The sequence below is a fragment of the Dreissena polymorpha genome, chromosome 9 (assembly GCF_020536995.1).
Source record: "Dreissena polymorpha isolate Duluth1 chromosome 9, UMN_Dpol_1.0, whole genome shotgun sequence".
Taxonomy (NCBI): domain Eukaryota; kingdom Metazoa; phylum Mollusca; class Bivalvia; order Myida; family Dreissenidae; genus Dreissena; species Dreissena polymorpha.
The window spans coordinates 962,383-983,244 of record NC_068363.1 but is presented as its reverse complement, the minus strand read 5'-3'; the positions used below and the strand labels follow the sequence as shown (position 1 = coordinate 983,244).

Sequence of the window (20,862 nt, the reverse complement as noted above, 5' to 3'; positions counted from 1 at the left end):
ATGCAACCATTCAGACAGAAAAAGTCCTGAGAAGAGCACCTGCAGCTATCCGACAAGAAAAATGTCACTGTTGTCAACCCTCAATATTTAAGCTCAATGATGTGTAAAGCCTACAGCTTATAAAGACACTATTAAGTCTGCTTCATGGGTAAAAACAGTGCTTCTTGTCTTTTATGTTAGAATACTGCTAAGTTCCTCTCTTGTTCAACTCGCAATTTGCTGCTCACATGGTGGATTCCATGTCCATTTCAAAAATGAATGTTAATGAAATTTAAAATTACTGTTAAATATTATCAATTCATGATTTAAATGCACTTTGTAGCCTGATAAATATTTATATTTAAGTTCAAATAAGGTATAAATGCTAGGCCATAACATACAGAATCATATTGTTATTACAAATGTTAACCTTAGACGGGGCATAACTGTAACCCGATGCAAACTTCTGGGATTTTTTTTTACATTGTTGACGGAGGGACAGCGCCAATTCTTTATCCCACCGCCTTTGGCGTGGAATAACTAGGAGGAAACATTTGTTGACACCACTGGAGACGTACCATCATCCTTATCCCGAGCAACCACTGTCAGTATGGGGCTGTTGCTGTCCGGCTGTCGCTCAGGCACAGTCACCTTGTAGGAGCTCTCCAGGAAGAACGGGGCATTGTCGTTCTTGTCAGATATCATGATCTGCACCGAGGCAGTGGCTGAAATGATGGGATACTGACAAGATATGTTGTGCTTTTTTTACGGAGTCTTAATCTTGGCAGATTTTTTAGACAACATAGATTTTTGGTGACAAGTCAGTTTGTATTATTAAACAAGCCTATAAAGCCTTAAAAGGTTTAAGTTTGATGATATGTCAATGATAATTAAAAACTAAATCTTGCCCCCCCCCCCCCTCTCCTTAATATGGGACAGCTGTAACTGTAACAATTGTAAACTCAGAATAATAAAAAGTGTGTGTGTACAAATTCATATCACAATGAAAAATTTAAGGAAGTTTCATGTGCTACACTGAAAACTGTGAGTGTATATTGTCAGTAGAGTTTGTGTTTATGGAAAGACAGACAAACACAAGTTCATGCAATAAACCCCTCTCTACATTTTAGAACAGGGATAGTAATAAAACGAGTACATAAATTATTCACTTAAATTAATACGCATTTGCTGAAAGGATGTAAATAAAAAAACGAAAAAAAAACAGCAAATCAACCTATAATTGTGTCTCAGAGGTGGCAACCAAACAGACAGACATACCACTGTTGGGCGTGTTCTCTGGGAAATGTCCCGGGGCATCAGAAGCCTTGCCGTCCTCGGCCTTGACCTTGATGTAGTAGACAGCCTGCTGCTCTCGGTCAAACTGACTACGGGTCGTGATGACCCCCGTGACCTCGTCAATGTTGAAGTGCATGTAGGCGTCGTTTGAGTCTGGCATCAGGCTGTACCGCACCTGCAGGCATGTCGGTACGACGTAAGAAACAAACATATTTGTTTAAATCCATTGTTTTCCAATTTTGTTTGTTTAATACTTCTTGTAAACAGGACATAATGAGCCTTGTTATGATTGTTTTTTGTTATTAACCGTTTAAAGGAATGCCAGAGTAGGCAAAAAGTGTTGTCCCTGATTAGCCTGCATGGACTGATCTGGTACACTTTATGAACATAAATTAAGCCCAGTTTTCCTGTAATAAGCTTTCTCAGAAAATCTATGGGTCCACTACTAACTAAAGGTGTCATTATATATTCTTCTTATTTGTCAATTTGTCTGAGCAACCATTGGTAATATACAATGATGCAGTTTTGTATATTTGCTCAATCATGTTTTTAAATACAGAGAATGAAAAAAAACACATACTTATCAACAAAACACATTTATCTCATATGCTAACAATAAATAAACAATAGACAAGGGACAAAATTGTCACAAAACCATGTTTTCATTGTGAAAGAAAATCTGATAAAGGGAGAAAACTGAACTGAACTTTTGAAATGAACAAACAAAATTAACCCCCTTTGTAAGTTTGTTTTTAAAAAAAATCTATTTTTAGTCGTGGCGACCTTGACATTTGAGATATTGACGTGATTCTTTCGTGCGACACACCGTCCCATGATGGTGAATAAATGTGCCAAATGATTTTAAAATCTCACAATGAATGACATAGTTATGGCCAGGACAAGCTCATTTAAGGCCATTTTTGACCTTTGAACTCAAAGTGTGACCTTGACCTTGGAGATATCGACGTAATTATTTCGCGCGACACACCGTCCAATGATGGTGAACAAATGTGCCAAATGATTTTAAAATCTGACAATGAACGACATAGATATGGCCCGGACAAGCTTGTTCCGCCCGCCCGCCAGCCCGCCAGCCAGCCCGCCCGCATTCGCCAATCTAATAACCAGTTTTTTCCTTCGGAAAACCTGGTTAAAAACTGCATACCTAATTAAACAACCTGGCCCTTGCTAAATCCAATTCTTGCCTTACCTAATTAAACAACCTAGGCCTTGCTAAATCCAATTCTTGCCTTACCGTTGTTGAAACTTCAATGCGTATTAACAAGCTACTAATTTCAATGACTGTCAAGAACAATTTTGATGATAATACTGGCCGGTAAATGTTGGAAAGTCGAAATTCAAAACAAACTTAAACACAATATGCATATAATTATTTGACTCATATAAACACTGCTTATGTAAAGTTTTGGCTCTTTTTTAAAACACAGAAATTGCAACCCACCACATTATTTGGGGGATCATGATCGGGATCCACAGCCTTGATCTGTATGACCGTCTGCCCCGGGAGCTCGTTCTCTGGCACAGTGCCCTTGTACGAGTTACTCTGGGTCATATCAAGGCCCTCAAACTGTGGTGGCTCATTGTTCATGTCCTTCACTACGATCACCGGGCGGTCTTCTGCAGACAGCGGGTTCTGACCTTGGTTCTGAAATAATGATTGATTTTAAATATTTAGTTACTTTGAAACTAACATTATTTAATATATATCTGTCACTCATATTTGCGTATTTGTGTGGGTCCACTCAACCACAAAATCAGATGTTCAACAAATGTTTGTATCAAAAGTCTGAAATAATCCACAACTTCAAGTTCCGATGTAATTTAAGAAAAACAAATATCCATGAAAGTTCATGTCAACAAAATAAAATGATTCCATGGTATTGAGCACCATATATTTTGGTTAAAAATATGCTTGAAAATGTGCATGCATGAGCTAACAACATAAATATAGGCATTAATACAAATGACCAAATAAAAATTGATATATTTTTTGTATCCATTATTTTTATTGTTAAGTTGTGAAAAGAAGAGAGATAATAAAAACAGCTCCCAACATCATAGGCAAACACAACAAGTTTCAGCTCACATGAGTCTCCACAACCCCCAACAATAACAACAAGAGACAAGGGACAAAATTGTCACAAAACCAGGTTTTCATTGTGAAAAAAAATCTGATAAAGGGAGAAAACTCAAACTGAACTTTTGAAATGAACAAACAAAATTAACCCCCTTTGTAAGTTTGTTTTTTAAAAAAATCTATTTTTAGTCGTGGCGACCTTGACATTGGAGATATTGACGTGATTCTCTCGTGCGACACACCGTCCCATGATGGTGAACAAATGTGCCAAATGATTTTAAAATCTCACAATGAATGACATAGTTATGGCCAGGACAAGCTCATTTATGGCCATTTTTGACCTTTGAACTCAAAGTGTGACCTTGACCTTGGAGATATCGAAGTAATTATTTCGCGCCACACACCGTCCAATGATGGTGAACAAATGTGCCAAATGATTTTAAAATCTGACAATGAACGACATAGTTATGGCCCGGACAAGCTTGTTCTGCCCGCCCGCCAGCCCGCCAGCCAGCCAGCCCGCCCGCCCGCATTCGCCAATCTAATAACCAGTTTTTTCCTTCGGAAAACCTGGTTAAAAACCTGGTTAAAAAGTCCTACTGTGAGCTTAAAAAAAGATAGGTGGGCATTGTCATTTTGAATAATTTTTCTTAACATCCTCATAATGTAAATGGTCAGCCTGAAGTTTCTAAGACTTGTTTATGCGCGTCAGGTAAGTTAACACACATCATACCGTAACTCTGAGTCTCAGCTCGTATCTGTTCTTCACGTTGAAGTCAAGCACGCCCCTGAGCATCAAGGTCACCCTGTTGCCCTGCTGCTGAATCCTAAATGGGCCCAACTGCTGCTCTGTGTTCTCAAACTCGTCTATCAAACCAAACGACACTCCGTCTAACGTCGCAGGGGTGTTTGACTGAGCCGTCATCGAGGTGATCACATGAGCTATCGGCGCAGTTTCTTTCACTTCATATTCCCGCTCATACGTGTTGCTGTCCCAGGTGGGTGGGTTGCTGTTGCGGTCAGTGATGCTGATAGTCACAGTCACAAAGGCACTGAGTTTAGGAGTTCCCTGGTCCTCTGCCTTTACTCTCAGGACAACTGTGTCTTTCTACAATCACAGATTGTTTTTAATTATATTTAACAGCCTGTTGCTTTTGGATTGGGGAAAAGGATTTTGATAAAACATGAAAGGCGGAAGCCAAATATAATAAATTTCACCTAAAATCGCATTAAAAAATTTAAAACTCCTCATACGGAAACCCCCCTTTTTCATCGTTATTCTAAGCAGAAAAATTACTGGAAATTTAAATATGACTGGAGCTTTCTTACAAACATGATTAACAGACTAAAACCCCTGCTTTGAAAACTATGCTAATAGCCCTGCTTTGTAAGCTATGTTCAACCGTAAATAACTCAGGAATGTGTTGATCAATGGGTACAACAAGTTTCTTGCACATCTACACTTTGTGGTGATGAGACATTTCAAGTTTCTTTCTAATTGCCTAAGCCATTTGAAAGAAATTTGCATAACTTAATTATAACATTTTAAGCTGCATGACAGACTGACTTACCAACCCCCTCCTGATGCACGGTGTCTCCATGAGCTTTTTTAATTCAATGTCTTTTCATTTTACAGCCTAAGAATTAGCATAACTCACCCCGGAGATCATCTTCTGAACGTAAATAATGCCTGTGTCCAGTTCAATATTGCAGAAAATTCCCGGGTTGTCAACCAGCGAATACACAATGTTAGCGTTCTGTTCATGATCTGCATCAGACGCACGCACCGCAATCACCCGTCGACCCACCGTCGCTGAAGACTCACTAAGTGAAGTAGAATACGATGGTGAATCAAATTTTGGCAAGTTGTTGTTCATGTCTCCAATGGTAACCCAGAAAGTGCAGTGAGATTCCAGGCTCTGAGGAAGGCCTTGATCTGCAGCTTTCACTGTGACCGGCACTATACCGTTGCCTGGTATGGACTTTCGATCAAACTGTACCGCTGTTACTACCCGCCCATTGACAGAGTCCACTGCAAACTGTTCCTGTTGTCTTGGGGTCCTCACTATGGAGTAGGTGATGTTGCCATTGGAGCCAAGGTCGTTATCAACGGCATTTACCTATAGAAATGTAAAATACATTATGTTCTGAACATTCATTTTAACTGAAAAGTTCGGCTGTAAAACATAATGATAGTAATAACAAGAGATGTGTTTGTCAGAAACACAATGCCCCCCTTCTGCACTGCTTTGAAGCCATATAATTGACCTTTGACCTTGAAGGATGACCTTGACCTTTCACCACTCAAAATGTGCAGCTCCATGAGATACACATGCATGCCAAATATCAAGTTGCTATCTTCAATATTGCAAAAGTTATGAGCAATGTTAAAGTTTTCTGAAGGAAAAACGCACAGACTGACAAACAGACGGACTGACGGACAGTTCAACTGCTATATGCCGCCCCACCTGGGGCATAAAAATATGTTTGATTTAAAAAAAGTGACTGGCCAATATTTAAAACAACTTAAATCTGTGCTTGACAAACACACATAACTTTTGCAGAATAGAAAAATATTACAGTGGTCAACATTAGGAAATGCCTGTAACCATGCCCAAGCAGATGTAACATTTTAAATTGTATTTAGAACTGTCCGGCTTGAAAGTGTTTCTTGCCTGTAGAAATAATATAAGAATTAGTGCTTTCTTAGCAAAACTGCAAAAATCCCATGATTAGTTTAACCCTTTCAGCGCTGGAATCAAATTTTAAAGGCCTTTGCAAACAGTTTGGATCCAGATGATTCGCCACAGAACGTAACGTCTCATCAGGATCCAAACTGTTTGCTATTCTGATAGTATTCTTTGAAAAAAAATCAAAGAAAATGCTAATTTTAGAAATTCAGCGACGACATTTTAGCAGACGACAAATATCCCAGCATGCAAAGGGTTAAAATTGTCAACATCTGCGCCCTCACCTGCACAACCGCTGTGCCAATATCCTGGTTCTCCAGCACATGAGGTGCGTACGTACAGCTGGGGAACTGAGGCTGGTTGTTGTTGGTGTCCTTGACCTCCACCACGATGTACGAGTCACTGGACAGGACCGGGGACCCGCCGCAGCAGGAGCCGTCATCATAGGCCGTGATGTTCAGAGTGTAGTACGGGATTGAGTCTGGCAGCGAGCCAATGAGCTTGATGAGGCCGGACGTCGGGTCAACGGGTAGCTGTCCGTCTTCCGAGCTGAAAAGGATTATTGGGTGACGTGATTATCATTGTAAGGATGGGTTTATACTTTAAGAGCTCATTGTAATCAGCGTATCTTACACTCAAATGTTTAACAAAAAATATAATGTCATGCTCCACCTTTGTCAACAGTTTTTTTTTATTTAGCACAGATTACAATTTTTTGTTTTTATGTTTGGCCTGTTATAAATTATTGAATTTACTACATTCATAACAAATACAAAACCTTTTTTGCTGTCATTTTTGGTAATGTTACGTTGTTTTAAATATTTTTCCTACAATAATTTGCATATAAATTCCACATTATTAAATTGTTTTCACTTTAAATTTATTGTTTAAGGTCTCACATTTGTTGCTTGTATTACTTCAACAGTCCCTAAATGCTAGAGAACTTCCTGTCTGGAGTATTTCAAGGTGATAAAGCAGTGACATTTAATATACTGATAAAATAGACAGCTAATAAAAGTTAACCATGGGAAGCAAATTAAAAGAGCCACTAAGCAAAGTTTATCAAAACAGCAACATTAACAGTCCTACATTACTGCATTTGGAGACATTCACTTAGGAAATTTAGCATGGAAATAAGTTCACAACAATTGCACACAGGTTGGTACACAGAGACTACATTACATCAGATTTGTTTTAATAACATCTTGAGCTGAATTCGTTCAGTCAGCTAAACTCACAACAAATTATTAAAAGATTAATACACTGACTGTCTAACATCCAAATTCAAACAAATATCGGAACTCCATCAAACTGTTGTCATTATTACACTACCACTAAGCAAGAGGGCCAAGATGGCCCAAGTTCCCTCACCTGAGAGGAGTCGGTTCATTCAATCTTTACCAAATGTAAAACTTGACCTAGATATTGTCCAGACAAACATCCTGGTCAAGTTTCATCATTATTTCAACTGTGAGTCATGATCAATATACCTATGAAGTTTCATGATCCTAGGCGTAAGCATTCTTGAGTCATCATCCAGAAACCATTTTTCTAAGTTGAGTCACCGTGACCTTAACAGCAATTGTGTGAATACGTTATTTGGCACTGTGACCTTGACCTTTGACCTAGTGACCTGAAAATCAATAGGGGTCATCTACGAGTCTTGATCAATGTACCTATGAAGTTTCATGATCCTAGGCATAAGCGTTCTTGAGTTATCATCCGGAAACCATTTTACTGCTTTGGGTCACTGTGACCTTGACCTTTGCCTTGAAAATCAATAGGGGTCATCTGCGAGTCATGATCAATGTATCTATGAAGTTTCCGGATCCTAGGCATTAGTGTTCTTGAGTTATCATCCAGAAACCATTTTACTATTTCGGGTCATCGTGACCTTGACCTTTGACCTAGTGAATTAAAAATAAATAGGAGTCATCTGCGAGTCATGATCAATGTACCTATGACGTTTCATGATCCTTGGCATAAGCGCTCTTGAGTTATCATCCGGAAACCATCTGGTGGAAGGACAGGACTGACATGAGCAAAACAATATACCCCCTCTTCTTCGAAAGGGGGGGGGGGGGCATAATGAGAAAACTGCCGCTCTCCCAGCAGCCATGTTATTCAACTGACCGGAACCATTTTTGAACTCAACTCTCGTATCAAGGAAACAAATGTTCTGAGCAAATTTCATGAAAATTGGGCCAAAAATGTGACTTCTATTGTGTTCACAGTTTTCACTATATACATATAGAGAAAAATTCCCCGCCCACTGGCGGTCATGTTTCTTCACCAATCCCGACCTTTTCAAACTCGTCCGAGATATCAATAAAACCAATGTTTTGACCAACTTTCATGATGATTGGGCAAAAATTGTGACTTCTAGAGTGTTTAAGAGGTTTCTCTATAGCCAAATAGGGAAAACTGCCACTATATACATATAGCAGGCTTTCCACTGCCTCTCCACAAAAAACTAGGGCAAAAGTAGGGGAAGATTTTAGCAAAAAGAAGGGCAAAGTAAGGATTTTTACTGTTAAAAAGTAGGGCTAAAAAAGAAAATAATTACCATTTTTCAGCTGGAATTACCGTTAAATTGATACATATCCTAGTCCATCTGATGCTGTGAGAATGCCTTGTTCTGCCCATCCTTGAAATACAGGCACCTGAAATTTTTATTTCTCATTTAGCATCAATTTACACAATGGAATAGAATAATGAACATAACATTCAAAACATACACTGTTAGTCGTATAAAGCAAAGTACAAAAGCCCTTAGTATTAACCCTTTCCTCCATGAATATGTACCAAACTTCACCCACTATGAATATATAAGTATTCTTGCACTAGTACTAAAACAAGAATTTTCTAACCAGAGACAATATTGAAGAATTATATATTATTATAATTGTATAAGCAGACAGAGACTAAGGTCTTTTCTGTTTGCAAAGGTGTTAAAATGAGAATAGTAAAATGTAAGATGTCAACATATACTGTACTGCTTAAGTGCAACATAATTATATGAAGGTATGATTGTCAAAATTTACAATCACAAGAAAAATTGCAGCAAGTTCATAAGTACATGGGTGAAAGTTGAAAATTCCCAAAGTACTGAAAATAAAATCTGGTGGCCTGGGGGTCGATAGGGGCCCCGGTGGGTCCAGGCCAAGTGCCCTGGCCAGGGGTCCAGAGGCCCCCGGAAGCTCCTGCAATTGAGCTTATTTGAAACAAACTACAAATGCCATGGTGTTAATCAAATTCTTATAAATTTATTAATTTTAAAGTAGATGTGTGTCCATAGGTCACAGATGCCCCCACAATTTGGCTCTGTCACAAAGATTCCTATCGTTTGCTAAATTAGGGGCCATAACTCCATATTTAGATATCTAATGCACTTGCATCAAAATACTCAGGTATACAAGTTCTCATGCCGACAACTATTCACAGAAAGATGGCTCTTGCAAGTTATGCTTTTGAGTTATGTGCGACACAAACTTTGGGCTATGGACAGCCAGATGGACGGACAGACAATGGCAAATCACCCACTCCCATTTTGTGGGTTCATACAAAACTTATTTACGATTAATATGATAGTTAGGAAAAGCAAGCGTTACATATAAACTTAAATGTATTGTGTAAGAAAGGAAAGCAGCATCTGCAATTAGGAATTTAACCCATAAGGTTTAAAACACAGCATGGCATTTGTGGGTTCCCTCAGCTAGTAGCATCATTGGGAAAAAAAGAAACTTGACAGAGTAAAGTCTAGATGAAGCGTGCATATCTGTCACCTCTATTTCAAGAAGCACATATGTCATGATTAAATATAACATACTTTATTTTCACAGTGTAAAAAGATATTATCTTACCTAAAGACCAGTATGTCTGTACTGACTAGCCAAGGAACCATGGTGCTTTCAAGGATTGACATCACAAGGTGATCCCCCAAACACATCTGAACTGTACTCATTACAAAAGATTCATAATGAATGGAAAATCCTGCAAAATATCTAAAAAAGAATCATGTAAGCCTTCATTTTACATTTTATTTATTTTACTTGCAAAATGAAAAAGTAGGGATAATAGGGCTATTTTTGAAAAAAGTAGGGAAAAGTAGGGTTAAGAAAAAAAAGTAGGGAAAAGTAGGGGCCAGTAGAAAGCCTGCTTAGTGTTTAAATGGTTCTCAATGTGAATTATAGTTTCAAAACCTTATATTTTATTTGACCTAATGAATTAATTTTGGATGCCACATGACCCAGAATGAGAGCATCTGAGATAAATTTTTGACAATTGTTCTGACCAAGTTTCTTCAAATTGGGCAGCAAATGTGGCTTCTTTTTAAATTTAGCTAATGAACTAGCGTTTGACCCCCACATTACGTAGAATCGAACTCAGCTAGTACACCATAAGGAAATAAGTTTAAGGAGATTTGACTATAAATGTGTCCTCAAGAGCGTTCACAAGCTTTTTAATTTTTTTACCATGTGTTCTTTACTACTCATGAAAACTCGGCTGAGATTTCGTTGAGACAAATTTTCTGAAAAAAATTGCATGAAGATTACGCAGTAAATGTGTACTATAGTATTCGCAAGCTTTGTCTTTAATTTGACCTAATGACCTTTTTAATACCCACTTAACCCAATTTGAAACTCTGTGGAGATATCATTAGGACACATTTTCTGACCATGTTTCGTGAAGACATTGCAAAACATATGGCCTCTAAGAGTGTTCACAAGGTGAATGTTGAAAAAAGGACAACAACGTACAGACAAAAGATGATCACAAAGCTCACCATGAGCAAAATGTGCTCTGATGAGTTAAAAAGACAAAAAAATACAGCACAAAGAACAAAAGAGTTTATTAAACCTTTTATTTTTCAAAATTTATATAAAAATGATACAAATGATGAAACACAAATGGAAAATATTTTTAAATGACAAGAAATTATGCAATCTAAATTAAATTATATCTATAATGAACTGGAACATGCATTATACAACAATGGAATGATTCTGCACCATGTGATCAACTGGGATACAATTCTAGAATAGTAAGGACGTGAATAGGTTATCTTAAACAATAGAACTTGTGTCAATATCAACTGAGCATACATTTTCTTAGTAAACAAATTAAAAAGTGCTGTTGCTCTAAAGTAAAGTCTATTGATGTGGTGGCCATGCCACACATGGAAAACTGCTAAGCTCTTTCATTTTCTATGATAAAGGCTTCAAATAACAAACATATTCTAAACACATATTCTAACAAACAGTTAACATCAAACTTTTCATGGATCAAACAGTCAAACATCAATCTTAGACATGATGCTTTATTTATTACAACTCTAAATGAAACTTCAGATATATATATACAAATATCTACCGCTATTTAGTTTATTAAGCTGGGAATACACAAGTAGAAAATCTGCTCTTCGAAATGCTGAATACAGCAAATGTCTAGAATATTGATGCACCAGTGGACTGAAGATCGGACAAATATGTGGTTACTTTGTATTCACAGAAGTGTCATTAAAACTCTACTTACAAATGCAACTATATATGAGCCCCTCCCTGCAAAAACAGTGCTTAATGTATGTGCAAAAAGTGTCTACCCAGATTAACCCTTTCCCCCATAAGAAGCAAAGTGAAAATGACAATGTGCAAACAGCATAAAACCAGAACAGCCTGCAAGTAACTCGCAGTCTGTTCAGGTTTTATGCTGTTTGCTGCTCATCAGTATCTAATGGTTGGAAATGAAGCCTTGAAAACTTGAATCTAGCAAGAAAGTTGTATAATTAAATGTTACTACCTAAGGGACTACAGATGTGTCAAAGTACATATCTAAGTGTTAAAGGGTTAATATATGTGCATAAAGTAAAGTGTCTTCCCAAATTGATAGTCCACTACTCAAGGACCACACTTTCCACTTGTACAGAATTGTTAAGCATGTCTGTTCTGTGAGGGCTACAGAAGCTAATCTGGGAGGACACTTTCAAAACATCCATAAATCTGGGAGGACACTTACAAAACATCCATAAATCTGGGAGGACACTTTGAAAACATCCATAAATCTGGGAGGACACTTTGAAAACATCCATAAAGCTGGGAGGACACTTTCAAAACATCCATACAGCGGGTTGTCCCAGAGCAAGGCTCATATATTAATTTATAAAGGATTCAGCCTAAAACATTATCTTTTATAGAGATGCTATCTAGATATATATAAAGGATTCAGCCTAAAACATTATCTTTTACAGAGATGCTATCTAGATATATCAGCTTCACAGTTAACACGCATATTATGTCTTACTCTACACAGTACATATCTAATGTATTATGATACACAAGTATTTTGATTATTTTTAAGAATCAGGTATGAAAGGTAATTACAACATAAACAAACAACCGTGAGACAGACATGTATATTTCGGCAAATATATCTACCCATGATATGGTAGCAGGGACAACATGTATATTTACCACAATAAAAACTTGTGAGTTTTTTTTTAAACACTACAGAAAGTTTAGTTGAGCTGGTATTACAACTAAGTGTTTTCATACCTGTGAATTTCCTGAGGGTATTCACAAAAGGTGACTCACTTTTTTAATATAGACAAAACTATGAACTCTTGAATGTCATCACATTATAAACAAAATTAAATAAAAAATAGGGGCACAACCTTTTAGTGAAATGGTTCAAATAAACATGTATAATTTTACTGATAATTCAAAAATGTTGTAAAAAAACAATTCGTATTTGAAAGTTATCTTGAACAAGTTAACACAAAAAACATTTCGCATTGATTAAAAAATCAAATAAATTAAACTACAATGTAACACAAAAGTTTAAATTAACAAAAGGGCCTGAAAGGCCCAAAGTCGCTCACCTGAGATAACAAGATATTATTGGGACAAATCTTCTGACCAAGTTTCATAATCGAAGATCAAAAAATAAATGTAACCTCTAGAGTGTTAACAAGGTTTTACTATAGCCATATAAGGAAAAATGCCGCGCCCCCTGGCAGCCATGTTTTTCAACCAACCAGCATCATTTTTGAACACTTCCAAGATATTATCGCGATGAATCTTATGACCAAGTTTCATGAAGATCGGACCGTAAATGTGGCCTCTAGAGTGTTAACAAGATTTTACTATAGCCGTATAAGGAAAAATGCCCCGCCCCTTGGAAGCCATGTTTTTCAAGCAAACAATTATTTTCGAACTCATCCAAGATATCATTGAGACCAATCTTCTGACCAAATTTCATGAAGATTGGAAATAAATGTTGCCTCTAGAGTGTTAACAAGGTTTTACTAAAGCCATATATAGCCATATAAGGAAAAATGCCCCATCCCTGGTGGCCATGTTTTTAAAGCAACAAAAACCATTTTCGAACTCATCAAAAAATATCATTGGGACAAATCTTCAGACCAAGTTTCATGATGATCGGAAAATAAATGTGACCTCTAGAGTGTTAACAAGGTCATACATTTCAATATAAATTAAAATAAAAGTTAAGAACAACATCTGTCGGGAAATAAGCCAGATATTTAATTCTGAAATCGAAAATGTCTGTACAGTCAAAGTCACCAGAATGCATATCATGCATGTACGATGTGAATCTTAATTTAGTTGAATGGTTGTTTTTAAATTCCTGCAGCGATGTCTATTCATACGACACACGAACACTAACTCTGATCCTAATCAAAAGACGAATTCTTCAGTTATTGTAGGAAAATATGTACGAAATATCTTCGTCACCATCAGCTCCGGGCTCTAATTTGTCTCTGCTGCATTTTATGAAATTTGTCTTCAATGTCTTGCCAATTTTGTGTTATTGTAACATGTATTTATCAATATATTACAATTTAACACATATAAAAATCGTATTGTCTCGCTTTAATCGTTTGACAAAAGAATGCCATATTGTACAGAATAATCAAACAATAAAAAACATATTCAAAAGTTTGCTATCTTCCAGAATGTAAAACTATCATTTATAATTAATTCCGCTTAATCTTCTTGTGCTTAAAAAAAAACATTTTCGAACTCAACCGTCATATCCAGAAAACACATGTTCTGACCAAATTTCATGAAGATTGGACCAAAAATGTGACTTCTAGAGTGTTCTCATGTTTTCACTATAAATATAGAGAGAGAAAACTGCCCCGCCCCCTGGCGGCCATGTTTTTTCACCGATCTGGCCCATTTTTGAACTCGTCCGAGATATCAATAAAACCAATGTTTTGAACAAGTTTCATGATAATTGGGCAAAAATTGTGACTTCTAGAGTGTTCACAAGGTTTCTCTATAGCTATAAAAAGAATACTGCCCCGCCCCTCGTGGCCATGTTTTTCAACTGACGGGAACCATTTTTGAACTCAACCAACATATCATTCAGACAAACATTTTGACAAAGTTACATGAAGATTGGGCATCAAATGTGACTTCTACAGTGTTCACAAGGTTTTTCTTTTTTTTGACCTAGTGACCTAGTTTTTGATTCAGCATGACCCAGTTTCGAACTCAGGCGAGGTATCAATCAGACAAATGTTTTGACCAAGTTTCATGAAGATTGGATAATAAATGTGGCCTCTAGAGTGTTCACAAGGCAAAATGTTGACGACGGACGACTGACGACAGACGACGCATGACGGACAAAAGGCGATCACAAAAGCTCACCATGAGCACATTGTGCTCAGGTGAGCTAAAAATGTAAAGTAACTAATGTAAGTTAAACAAGAAAACGAAATTTGAACAACAAATGCAAGATCAGATACATACATATCACCATGTAACAAAATAGGGACGTTTGTCTTCAATATTGGGTAACTTAATTTTACTTTTTTTAATTAGTTAATATAATAAATGTGTATAATTTAATTGTTTAATTATCTCTGTTGTTGCATATCTCAGATGGAATCGTGTATTAACAACAAATTAATTTAATTGACATTAAGTACCACTTCCATAATTGTGTTATTTTTCATTTTTGTTTCAACAAAGTTAACACAAACTTCGATAACTATTTTAAATATTAAACTCATGATTTAAAAATTACAACAAAAAAATGTATCCTCCTTTGTCCAATTAAGTATATACACCTATCATTAACCCTTAACCAGATAGAAGTAAATTGAAAATTGCTATGTGCAAACAGCATAAAACTAAAACAGCCTGCGAGTAACTCGCAGTCAGTTCAGGTTTTATGATGTTTGCAGCTCATCAGTATTTAAGGTTTGGACATGTAGCCTTAAAAACTTGAATCAAGTAAGAATGGCCTTAAACTAAAAATAACTTTGTAAGGGACTAAAATCTAAGTCGGAAAGGGTTAAATGTCTGAAGCATTATACAGGAAAAGCTGAGTACACAAATAAATATGTAATACTGAATAAAGAGACACAACCATCGAGAACAAACAGCATGTCACTAGAAGCCATGACATTGAATTGCACAAACTAAAACTGAATAAACACTAAACTGGACAACAAATACATATATTTAAATAATCTAAAGCTTAGAGCAATCCAAAATGCACAAATCTTTGGAGAGTACACAACAAAATATTACATGAATCGTTTTGTAAATCTACATGTTATATAAATATTAACAAATTTAATATTCAGTGGAACAAGTAGCAGAGAAATTGTTAAGATCTTAAATACATTTTTGGTCAACTTAAAAATATGAACACATTAATATTGTATACAAAATTAATGGCTTGAATAAACCTTACGGAAAAACAAGACTAGATCGGTTACTAATATGCCTGAAATATCCTAAGCATAACAGTGTCAAAGGGAATAGAAAGGGTAGTTTAAGAAACTAGATTTGAAACAATTGAAGATTCATACCTATGAATTTTGCCCTGACATCTTATGTTGTGGTTGAGTTATGCTCTTGACAAAATCTGTACAAAAAGTCACAAGGGCGATTGGTGTGACATTATTGAGCAAGAGTAATGGTTCAGGTGCAGCGAACTTCTGATTATAAAGAAATATCTACTTATTAAATAATAAATGTCAAGATGATATCTCCAATTATTTGCCATATATGCCAAATTCAGAGCTTACATGTCACAAAATCACAGGTCTCCTTATTATGATCTACTTGCCCGTTACGTTTCAAGTCGATACCTCTGATAGAAGTACAAAATTATGAGAATATTAACAAAGGGCAATAACTTCTTTATCACTGAACACCCCAATTAAAGCTACTTGCCTATAATGTTCCAAGAACAAAAATTTATACAGCAATAACTCTAACAAATAATTTGATATAGGACGAACAACAGACGCATGGCTACTGGTTCTCACATGCTTTCTAACAAAGGCTGAATTGAATTTTTCCTTATTGCATGACTAATAATTAATTACAATAAAGGTATCTGCTTGAAAAGGCAAATTGCAAAGCTCCAGATTAAAACTCCACCACCATTCTTTCAGCACAATCTACCTGTGAATGCACACTACAACTAAAGGCAATGGAATTTATTCCTAAACAGGTTTATCAGATTTAACACAAGTGCTTTGCGGCCCTTTGGGTTGTCTATGGATGTACTATGTGAGACATGAATGTTAAGAGTACAATCTGATGTTTTGAAATGTGATAAATGTCATTTTTTCATACACAATCATATCTAAGATATGCAAGGATAATTTTAAACTTAAATGGTTGCCTCCATTGAATCGACTTCAATAAAATTACTATATATTTATCCTGTGTTGTCTTAAAGTGCTTCTTACGGAATATATAATGACAATATGAGTTGTATATGATTTTTATGAAAAAAAGATTTCTGCTCAGACCTTGTTTTAAGATAATTGACTAGAACAGGTAGTGCAAACATTGGATAAACACACATTTGGATAAGAGAAACATCGTGCAAAAATGGGTCTTAGAAAATATGCACCAAGCTTAGCTCCAGGCAAGCCTCTGCATTTTGTACTGTCCGCAATAACGTCACACAAGCTTACGTGGTCTGAATAGCCTACATTATGACTCTTCATCACAGTATAGCATTAGCCTACATTATGACTCTTCATCACAGTATAGCATTAGCCTACATTATGACTCTTCATCACAGTATAGCATTAGCCTACATTATGACTCTTCATCAGAGTATAGCATTAGCCTACATTATGACTCTTCATCACAGTATAGCATTAGCCTACATTATGACTCTTCATCACAGTATAGCAGTGTTTATTTTCTCATTAAAAATCGGGTATTGGGCCCCATTCCCAATGGAAACAAGTATTTTTCCCAAATGGGACCTAAAAATTACCAATTGAAGAATTTTTTGCCAACAATTTTTTTTTTTTTTTTTTAGATTTCAACATTTTGTTTATCTCCCATCCATCCATATAAGTTTCACCTTAGTGAATAAAATAAGACTAAAAACACTTCTATTTTCAATTTTAAGCATTTTTGAAGCAACAAGCAACAACACTAATTTCCCAATTTTAGTCCAAACGCTGCAAAATATCCCAAAATGTTGAAAAAGAACACAGTATAGGATGCAGCGTCATATCTGGAGATACATTGCTCAAATATATCATAAGAACCATTTTTGCAATAGATGCTGCTAATTAATTTACATGCTTGTAACAGAAGAATAATTAAGATAGAAATGCAAAGAGGATTTAAAAAAAGATTTACTACACAATAAATAGTTTTTCTTAAACACATATAATCATCCATAATTTTAAAGCAGACCATTCATAAACAATAGATATTCTTTCTTCTGCAAACACATGTTGCAAAAATGTTTTTACAAAAATAAATAGTAATGATACCTTTTTAAACACAACCTTCGATGTTATGAAGTTACAAATACATGAAAAACAAACACTTGTGATTATCTTCAATACATTTGAAATTTTATAATAATTGACTGTAAATGGAAAATAGAACACAAATGGTTTGCCGAATACAGGTATTCAAACTTGAACTTGTACTAATGGCATAGTAATTCTCTAGAAGCAAAATTCCACTAAAACTTAAAATAACTGTAAAATGTTCATTACCAATATTAGAAAACTATTTCCAATTATAAAACTGAACGATATTTTTTTCGTTAGTTGTTTTTATACAAGACAGTGAAATAACAGCTGTCATAAATATAGCAACATTATTGCTTCAAATTATGCCAAGTTCTCACTGGATGGTAACTTAAAGCTCACAACCTCATTGTAAACACTAAACATAAGCTTGATTTGAAAACAATTATAACACATTATTACTGTAATTACTCTAAGTTTTCGGACACTAAAATATTTTTAATTCACGTCTTGAAAATAAGAATTTTAGCTCAAAAGGAAGGTGTCCAAAATTAAGAGTAACTATGGTTTATGCATGTTCATAGGACTGACCAGTGCAAACACTGATACCATCTTTTAACTACTAGTTCAACTTCAGTAAATATAAAATATTGATTTATATTTCACAATAAAAATCTCAATACAATAATCACCACTATCTAAACATGAATTCACATTTCACATTGAACGGTGGGTTGGTCTTTTAATGAGCAACAACAGCGTGATTATAAAAACACACATTCATAATCTCAATTGTTCACATTGTTTCCGACTCAGCAACACATGAAAAATTCGTAAGTTTATAGGTCATACATTTTCTTATACTGAGCCCATAATACACACTTGGTCACACTTAACTTTCGTGTTTTATAGAGATCCACCATACAAAGTCATGAAAACACCACCAATTTAGATCAGAATTTTTATCCTGCACATCACTTTCACTTGTAAAAACATAAAAATGCCTTATAAAAGATAAAAATGCTGGACCCGTTAAAAAACTATTTAGCACTCGATAATGAAACACAAACCAAAACAATGCACAATCATCATTGTTGGTCTTCGTCGCCCCCATACATATTTGCCAGTTTAGAAAACTTTGGTCCCCAGTCATTGAGATAGTCATAATCCTGGTCATCAGACCCGGAGGAGGTCTGTAGGGAGCTAAGTGAGCCTGCGTCGCTCCCCCCGCCCTCGTACACGAACTCCCGCACGCTGTCGTGAGGCGGCGCACCGGGGTCATTGTCGACGTCGTCAAGACGTTGTTCAATGAAGTCACCGACGTCTGGTCTCTCACCAGAGCCTGGAATGTACATGAGATGTATTGTTTCATACTTTTTACTTTAACTTTATTATGACACGGTTTGAGTACGTTCTATTGTTGGAATAAGGGAATTTAAGTCTTTTGGTTTAGACCATGTGAGCCTTCCTCTGGTAAAACAGGGCTAAATTCATGTGCGTAAAGATTCTTCCCAGATCAGCCTGTGCAGTCTGCGCAAGCTTATCAGAAAAAGAACTTCCTATTAACCAAAAATACCATAAATATGTCATACCTAACACCATTTGGATACATTTCCTTGGCAGAATAAGTTATAAGAAGTATTTTGATACAAAATCGTATTTAAACATTCACTTTAGCATTTAAGAATGCCTGAATCCTATTAATTGACACAGATGTCTTATAAAAAACATTATAATTCACTGCCCAAAGCATTTGTTCTGGCTTGACCCATGCATGCATGGTTATGAATCCATAATAATTTTGTATATTTTGGAGATAATTTGTGCACATATAAATTTTATACCATCCTATAGATAATATTGGTATATTAATATTACACTACAACCACCCACCTTTCTTCAAGAAGAGAGGGTTATAAGCGTGGAATGTGTCCATGTGCCCTGGTTTCCGTAGACGGCTCATGTCATACCCGTCCTCATCCTCCTCACCTGTAACACAACAAGAGCATATGGGCCTCACACAATGAGAACATGTGATGATATTGTTAAAGCTGGGAACATGTGATGATATTGTTAAAGCTGAGAACAAGTGATGATATTGTTAAAGCTGGGAACATGTGATGATATTGTTAAAGCTGGGAACATGTGATGATATTGTTAAAGCTGGGAACATGTGATGATATTGTTAAAGCTGGGAACATGTGATGATATTGTTAAAGCTAACAACAAGTGATGATATTGTTAAAGCTGGGAACATGTGATGATATTGTTAAAGCTGGGAACATGTGATGATATTGTTAAAGCTGGGAACATGTGATGATATTGTTAAAGATGGGAACATGTGGTGATATTGTTAAAGCTGGGAACATGTGGTGATATTGTTAAAGCTGGGAACATGTGATGATATTGTTAAAGCTGGAACATGTGATGATATTGTTAAAGCTGGGAACATGTGGTGATATTGTTAAAGCTGGGAACATGTGATGATTTTCTTAAAGCTGGGAACATGTGATGATATTGTTAAAGCTGGGAACATGTGATGATATTGTTAAAGCTGGAACATGTGGTGATATTGTTAAAGCTGGGAACATGTAATGGTATTGTTAAAGCTGGGAACATGTGATGATATTGTTAAAGCTGGGAACATGTGATGATATTGTTAAAGCTGGGAACATGTGGTGATATTGTTAAAGCTGGGAACATGTGATGATATTGTTAAAGCTGGGAACATGTGGTGATATTGTTAAAGATGGGAACATGTGATGATATTGTTAAAGCTGGAACATGTGATGATATTGTTAAAGCCACGCTCTGAGAATATGGGGTTGAATGCATGAGCGTAAAATGTCCTCCCAGATTAGCCTATGCAGTCATCACACTCAGGCTAATCAGGGATGATACATTCAGGAAAAGTAGAAAATGTCCCTGATTAGCCTGCACACACTGCAAACACTATTCTGGGACAACGCTTTCCACACATGCATTTTACCCTTTTCAATGCGGGGTTAAGGTTAAATACTAAAATA

The 20,862-nt window shown here is 36.1% G+C and overlaps 2 protein-coding genes across 6 annotated transcripts in view; one reads left to right on the top strand and one right to left on the bottom strand.

The window, feature by feature from the left end:
• Positions 1 to 20,862, bottom strand: part of LOC127844602 (neural-cadherin-like) — a 195,265-nt gene that overhangs the window by 52,391 nt on the left and 122,012 nt on the right. Inside the window, exons 36-37 of one of the 3 annotated variants that reach the window (XR_008032834.1) lie at positions 19,730 to 19,825; positions 17,330 to 19,178 (exon numbers count right to left, since the gene is read on the bottom strand). The exons of 1 other annotated variant lie outside the window; for it this stretch is intronic. Coding sequence is in view for 1 of the 2 variants with exons in the window: in XM_052374992.1 (XP_052230952.1) it covers positions 19,730 to 19,825 (96 nt within the window). In the remaining variant the exon portion in view is untranslated. The remainder of the gene's footprint in view (positions 1 to 17,329; positions 19,179 to 19,729; positions 19,826 to 20,862) is intronic. One more of the 3 variants, XM_052374992.1, reaches the window with a different exon arrangement.
• LOC127844604 (uncharacterized) overlaps positions 1 to 20,862 on the top strand; it is a 67,812-nt gene that overhangs the window by 21,695 nt on the left and 25,255 nt on the right. The window lies entirely within an intron of this gene.